The following is a 7945-nucleotide window of genomic DNA, read 5'->3' as shown; positions in this document are numbered from 1 at the left end:
GTCCCGCGGGAATGTCTGGAGTGGTGGGGTGGGAACTAACTATACCCAAAGCACTAAAAGTGATTGTCATCATCGATGCCAGGTTCTTTTCCTATGACTGATGGAATCATGGATTGTCAGATGATGGCGGGTGGAAACTAAAACGCATTTATTCACATTAACAACAGAATCAGTAACTATTAATACCCAGTGCCTGCTCCCCACTTACTGCGGAGCGGCGCCGCCACTGCTCCAGTAGGCGGCAGAGGCCGCTTCTCTCCCAGAGTTTACTGCGCATGTCGGACGTACCACCGTCTCTACGGCACCGAGTACGCGTGCGCAACACCAACTTCCTCCCCTCTTGCTTTGAGGTCACTTGCAATGAGATGGTGTCGCTGACTTGGCAGTCGGTCACTTCATCTCTGCCTCCGCGGGATTGGGAGAGGGAAGGCAGGGTGGGAAAGGGAGAGGGGAAAGGGATCGTCCCAAAGAGCAGCAAGTTCAGTAACCTAATGCCAGAGTGGGGCGGGTCTCCCCACTGGTTCGGGAGGTGAGCCGCGTGGATTCACAGTGGGCTGCTCCGAGTTACCAGACCGCCGTCTCGTTCAACTCCTGACTTGGATGTGATAGCGGCCCGCTGTAACCACTGTTACTGGACATTGAGAAAGGCGGACTGGGTCCTCCGCTGAACACTTCGCCCGGGAGCGGGTGCAGAGGTCCGGTCATACCTGGCTCAGGGCTTGGGGTGTCGGGGTGGGAAATCATGTCCGTGTACCTTTGGTTTTCGCTGCCACCGATAGTGGGAGGATGGTGGCCGGAAAGCGGAGGCTCGAGTACTCCGAGTGAGGTTGCTCCGGGTCCTGAGGACTGCATGTAGCCGGAATCTGCCGGCGAATGTGCTTGAGAGGACGGTGGACCGTGCGGGAAAAAGTCATAATTTGCAGCTGGACCATAATAGTCTCCTTGATATTCTGCAGAAGACGAAAAAAAGAGTAGTTTAGCCGTTGCAGTGAAATTCCAATTCAGAGGCAGCTTACATTCAGGAGTCTTTCTTGCCAGACCACCAAAAGAGTAACTTTTAATTGAAAGAATATATAGTGTAGAGGAATATCATTTGAATTTTGCTCGAAGTATTACTAGCAGTTACACAGCAGTGGCTTGACATAGTTGTCTGGTGAGGGCTTTGTTGCACCTCATCCATCAAACCGTCAACTGAATCCCACTCACTGCACTCTCAGGAGTGTGATGTTCATGCTGTAACTTGCAAGTGCGGCTCAAAAAATATAATACTGACTTTTCTTTGATATAACTTTGAAAAATCCTTAGTTTTCCGATTTTGGTCGGCATGCAAAATCCAAGGGCCATCCAAGTGAAGTTTAGTTCATAAACAACTCCTGCATGGCGTGTTTTGGAATTCCTTGGGGAGAGAAAAGCAAGAATTGTGGTCTTCCTTATCGGTCTCGTGTTTCTACACAGCCAGAGCAAACAGTATTTGTGATTTCATGCTCATTACTTATAATTATCACTTCAGCCAGTGTTCATTACCTCATGGAAACTTCCTCATTACAAAATAAACTTTGGTTCTCATGCTAGAAGAACTGATTGCTAAAGTAAACAATGTGATAATAACCATAAACAGCATTTGTATGAACCATTTTAGGAGCAATTACTAATTTAGGTAAACGTCGGAAGGTATCACAATAATAGTCAGTAGCCAATGAAATACTTCCTGTATTAAGTTACGCCTAAACTAACGCAGAGATGTTCACGTGACCTCGCTGTCCGTTTACCTATAAAATCTATTTTGTGTACAAACGTGTAAAATCTGATAAAATGTATTCCAAAATAATAATCTGTGACATAATGCATAATTACTACGAGAAACCTGTTGACATTCGTTCATCCTGCTGTTACTCGTACAGCTGCGATTTTTTATACTTTACAAGCTTGTTTTAAGGTTTATAAACAAATCAAGGAAAATAGTAAGGTTTGTATTTTATAGTAGTTGATATTTTGCATGTGATTTGAATCTAGCAAAAAAAACATTCCTTGTGTATACCTACTAGTTATAGCATTCTTGCAGTAACGTTTTCATCCTACCTGAAGCGCTTCTAGCATTTAAAACCTTAAAGCAAAAGGTGGAGAATATGATTCCGTATTCTAGGATTAAATTCTGATCCATAAAGTTGAGTTATCCAGTAACGTAGAGTATATAACCTCTGGTTCACTAAAAGCAACGTCGCCGGTGACACATGGACAAATTAGAAGGCGCTGAGTCTTTGTTGCTGCTACATTTTGGTTTGATATTCCGAAACATTACATCGGAGTTATAACGCAACTCATAGAAAATAACAGCGCCTGTTCCAAATCATGTGTCGTGATTTATGGAAGTATCAATAAATCATTATTGCTATGATTTGTGTACTTGGACAGCTCCTTCCATTCTATCTATTACAAAGCAACGATAACTTGTTGCGTTAACTGTGTTATCGCATCAGAACTGTACGTATATTAATATCCTAATATTTAATAGAGCCAAACATATTTGGGAAGTTATTTCGTATATAAGAAAGGCGTACTTGGGATAAAACGATTAGGTTCCCTTGGCCAAGAATTGTGAAACCTTAATTTGGTGAAGATGCTGTTTTAAATCTGGAAGCAGAAGGCTGCAGCAAACGGCAAAGAGCAGAGTCGTGGCGCTCTGCAAGTGACCCTCCATATGCTCGAAGAGTTCGAGGTAATTGGAACAAATCCTGGGTGAATAACCGACAAAAGACTGCAGCTGTAGCTTTGTTCGCGGAAACACAAGAGAAAGTGCAGGCTGAATGGGTTAGGCTTCTCTTCAAAAAGACAGCTTCATCACAATGCATTGCTTTATCGGGCGCAACTTGGCCAGCGTCGGAGCGGAATCTCTTACAGGGGAGGGGGGATTAAAGAGATCAACAGGCTGCGATCATTCACTCAATACCCGTGCAGATGCCATAAACCGAGTGGGAAAGTCATAGCAACCGAGCACCTTAGGTCGGATCCTACGAAGGTGCAGAACGTAAACCAGGCGGCTTTCAAATGAACACTTGGGTTACATCTAGAATGGGCGGACTGCTCACCAAAATGAACGCATTACTGAACCGTTTCGGCGAAACGTTTAGATTATTTTCGGGCCTCACAAAAATAATTCCTGCTGAAGGGAGTTTGGACGTGACACAAACAGATGTCTCACGCAACGCAACATGATTAACGCACATCCGAGCTGTCCTTTCGCCAAAGTGAAGTGAGAATTATTTTTAAGACTTGGAAACTACTATTCTTTGCAGGAGGACATTCTCTTCTTGTAAACTGGGACGGTTGGACAGGAAAAATAATTTCGTGAGAACAGCCCGCCCCAACATACAGTGTCTCACCTAATAAAAATTACAGGACCCTGCTTTGCAGCCGAGTGTCAAAAGGTCTGTCCAACATGCTAAGGGTTGGCGTTCTAGTTACTAAAAAAGTAGGGGATGTGGTGTCTGCTGGCAACTTTGCCTCCCTCTCTGGCAAATCACGAGAAGGTAAAATTACAGAATCGAGAACCGTGCACGCATTGCGTCGTTAAAACGTAGCCATTCTGTCTTGGAAGTTGAATGTTATGAAAGTACCTCCATAATAATTGTAGGGAGCAGACCCCATCATTTCCGATTCGTCCAAGCGCCCTCCCAAAGGGCGCATGCGCCTGGGACTTCGGAAGAAAGCGTGCCGCCGCGCTCCCAGTGCGCTCAATTGTTTCATTCTCCTCTCTTTCGATCTTCTGTTCTGAAACCAGACCTGGCAAAAAAAAACAATGGCCCCTTCTTTAAAGGAAATACAGCAGTGCATCTAATCACATCTAAACATTTGAACATTGCATTATCGGGCAAATAAGTTCAAGAAACCGCGTCGTCTCTGTCAACTAAACAATGCGATGCGTTTTGCGAAGAAAAAGCCTATCATGCAGAATGCTGAAAAAAGTTCCGTGCTTTTCATAAACAATAAAGCTTAATAGTTTGAGAATGAAGGGTTATGGCATAATGCTGCACGTTGGTGATAAATGGAATTTGATTTGATTAGGAACAATCTGAGGAGGCGTCAACTGTAAATATTATGGGTACAGACAAAGCACCGGGCTGATCACGGGAACGTAGCCCAGGCATTAAATAATAGCAAAGCGTCCGTATAGTGCCCACACTCTCCCGACTGTGCCCGGGCACTCGGAACCGCCCGTCGTATATTCAACGTTCAGCACGAATTCTTGAAAACCACCTGTGTGTCAAGTGTCCATTCGGAATATTTGTAACTTAATAATTTAATGCAGTAGTAAATGAAAATATCTGTGTGTACAAATAAAAATAGAACGTGAAATATTCGTCCTCATTTCATTTTCCCTTAAAACACAAGAACTAGTAGAAAAAAATGTGAGTGATGGCGACGGTGAGTGGATATATTAAATCCGGGACGATAAAGCAACAATGAGCTGATACCTGAATAACCCGCATGTTGAGGCCCGTTTCCTGAGCAAGTTGCTCGCGTATGTGTCGCGTAGGCTTCGGGGTAGCGGCGAAGGCGGCTTTTAATGTTTCTAACTGTTTGGCTTTAATTGTGGTCCGTGGTCCTCTCCGCTTGGTGCCCGTGCTCTGCTCCTCGTTCTCATTATTCTGCGTCTCTTTGTCCGACGAGGTGGAATTGTCCGTTTCTTTTGTGTCGTCTATATTCTGATCCTGGATATCAGGCGATAAACTCCGATCTGTACACGAAGATACTGAAAGATATAACCGCCTTTTATTAATCTGTCAGAAATAGGATTCAGGGAAAACTAGTATTGACACTATCTCACCGACAACTATTTGAAAATACTCGCCAGATATTATTAAAGAGAAATTACTTCTCATAAAAACAAACCAAATTATTGGCATGATTTTAAACATACTTCCAATAAATTATATATCGTTACGATTTCCCAAAACACCTATTTAAAGTTTTGAATTTCTAGATTCAGGTTATAAACTCTTTAAATCTATCACTCAATGTTAATAGGGGTTATTTTATTTATTTTGATGTAATCTAGTTGGAGTTTAACAATTCTAACAAAATCTACAAAAACGGTTATTGGGTAAAATCTTGCCGTATTTGTATAGTGGTCTGATTTTGTCTTTCAATCACATGAAAAACCAGATTAAAAATCCGGGAGGATAATTCAGATGAGTGCTAATTTGAATGTGATAAATTATCTCAACATCTTCTTGTATGTAGTCTTCCAGAGATCAAACGCGCGGGATGTGGTCAGGCTGAATGGGGGATATTGAAAGAATTAACAAGGAAGTTATACGAAGTTTTTACTGCACAGGGTAGAGAAGGGTCTGAATGAGGGGGAATGGTTTTGAATTAGCGACACCCCATAAGGAAGAAACGTGACAACGATTAAAAAAACACCCGCCCTCCGCAAGCAGTAATGGGCTTTCTTTAACACCCGCACTGTCTTCAGGCCTTACCTGAATTTAAATTGGTGTCTTTTAAGCTGCTGGTGTTCAGATAGTCTTCTTTGCAAACAAATTTGTTTTCGTCAATGATATATAGTTCTTCTCCAGTCGACAGTTGTTTGTTACAAACCATACATGTAAAACAGTTTAGGTGAAACACTTTATTTCTTGCTTTTCTTACGAGGTCACTGGGAGAAATGCCTTGATAACATCCCGCACATTTTGTACCAAACCGTCTGTAAACAGAAATGGGCACCATGTAAACATATACCACCTCCATCGTCAAATAAGCCTTTATCATCTCATTGTGAAAACTGTAATTAAGACGGTCACGAGGACCTTATAATTATAGACAGTTCTCCGAGTCTGACTGAACAGTTTTGCTTCGGGGAAACAAGTAAAGTACCTTCCGCGAGGCGCTAATTCCACTTATGGTAGTAAGAGTTGCGAGGAGACTCGAAGGAAGCTCGCATCTATATTTAAATCCGCATACCCTTCGTTGCTTAATCATTGCTACGGATGTATCTTTCTGCTTTTAATAATGAAAGACTGAATTTGAATTTTGAATATATGTTAATATCATGAATAATTAATTAGCGGGAAAAAACCGATAGCAATCTATAAGTGAGAAGAGATCCAGAAGTATACTATAATAAAATCAAGTTTGAAAATCGTGGCAAAAATATTACCTTTGGGGGCAACATTAAATTTCACAAGAGCGCGGTAACGCACGGATAAGCATATATACTCACAGTCTATAAATTGAATGAAAGAATGCTTCCGAACATTTTCGAATGCTGCTTAAATTGAGTGTTTAAGATTCTTCGTAAACAACTACTATTTTAATGTGACTGGCTTTGGCTCGGAAAATTACGGAAGATTCCGGGACAGGGAGGTGGGGATGAAGCCAAAATCTCCCAACCTCAGTTGCTCTGAATTTAGACCACCAAAAGTCATGCCTCGCCCGACACAATCCCCATAATTATTTCCGTGGACTCAATACCACAGCTGCCGTGCAGACCGATTTTGGTGACAATGACGTTGATTTAGTAAAAGAATTAGAGATCATAAGTCATCTTTGTCTTATCCGCGGGGTGTAATTGGTTCATCTGCAGCTTAACAGAGTCATTAAATACGTTTAAGTGTTGCTACATTAGGCACCTTAAAAGAATTGTCAAATTGCTGAATAGTTTGTATTTAGAACGATTCAGAAAGGGAAAGGTCGAATTCTTCCCATTTAAATGAACCTTCGTTAGGCCCTGCACACACGTGCTATTTCTAGCCACCTGCAGTTTATATTCAGTGTTTAAACAATACAATACTTCGTTATATCCTTCACGATGAAAATAAGAATGTACCTTTTGAGTCTGAATGACAGCTCTTGCCAGTTGTGCCTTTGCTAACACTTCCTCAATCCTTTAAAAGTTTTTAAACTTTGGGGAGGGGCGGGCTGGGGAGGGCGTTTGGGGAGGAGAGAAGATCATGTACCATTTCGATAATGAAACGGTCACACGATAGTCTCTATATGCTTGATGTCTCCGATTAAATATCTTCCGTGTAGAACGTGTGTATTAAAAGGGGCGCGGAAATCTGACTAGACCCGGAAACAATTAGAGCTAGTTATACTAATTATGAGATAGCTTGGAAATAATTGTTGCGGGTGTTTATGTAAATCGTAAATTGCAGTATACATTTCCACATCAAAATCGCTTAGGCTTCTTCGTGCAGCATCTATTCATCATGAAAGTTATGGGCCTTTTCTAAATCCTGCTGTAGGCCTCTAAGAAACAAAATCAAAACGTTGTGTTACTTTTATTATTTAATTATATCTGAGTTATTTAAACTTAGCTCCATAAATTTTCTATGGAAACGAATACACGGAACAATCCAACAATATTCATCGCTCCGCTGCGCTTCATGTTATGACATAAACTACCCAGGCTGATATCTTAAAATAAAACCCAGTCGCTTTAGAATGCGAACGGAAGTTCATTCAACTCACCTGAAGAAATCGTTTTTACAGTAAAGCTTCCCTTCCCTGGAAAAGCATTTTTCAGTCAAGTTGCACTTGCACTCACAACACTGGACGCACTTGATGTGCCAGGCTCTGTCCAGAACGTTGAGGAGAAACCTATCTAAAATAGGCCTCTCGCAACCAGCACAGTGCACCATCGTGATTTGCTTCAGGGACACAATTTTGCTTTTCCTTCTGGGGGGGAAAAACCGTAACTTCAAGTGTCTGCAGATTGTACTTCAAAACCCAGTTGCTCCCTTCAAGTTCCTCTTGTCAGATTCGCAGCTGCTACTTTCCTTCCTCTGACGATGCAGTACGCGAGGGGTTCAATTGGTTTACTCCCTGAAGTTTGATGGGACTCGAAAATGCAAAAAAAAAATAATCCTCTTTTACTTTCAGATGCGCCTGCTAGCAGCTCATCTTGCTTCTTGAAGCTATCCTTACACATTCAGCAATCAACTCA

The 7945-nt window shown here is 42.0% G+C and overlaps 1 protein-coding gene across 1 annotated transcript; it reads right to left on the bottom strand.

Moving 5' to 3' along the window:
- Nucleotides 1–564: 564 nt before the first annotated feature.
- On the bottom strand, nt 565–7640 carry lhx5 (LIM homeobox 5). Its single transcript, XM_072247611.1, has 5 exons — nt 7471–7640; nt 5481–5704; nt 4473–4750; nt 3615–3780; nt 565–950 (listed from the first exon to the last, which is right to left on the bottom strand). The coding sequence occupies exons 1-5, from the start codon at nt 7638–7640 to the stop codon at nt 565–567; spliced, it is 1224 nt and encodes a 407-aa protein (XP_072103712.1).
- Between the last annotated feature and the right edge of the window lie 305 nt (nt 7641–7945).

This window comes from Mobula birostris, chromosome 31 (assembly GCF_030028105.1).
Source record: "Mobula birostris isolate sMobBir1 chromosome 31, sMobBir1.hap1, whole genome shotgun sequence".
Lineage (NCBI taxonomy): Eukaryota > Metazoa > Chordata > Chondrichthyes > Myliobatiformes > Myliobatidae > Mobula > Mobula birostris.
This window is presented reverse-complemented; position numbering and strand designations above follow the sequence as displayed.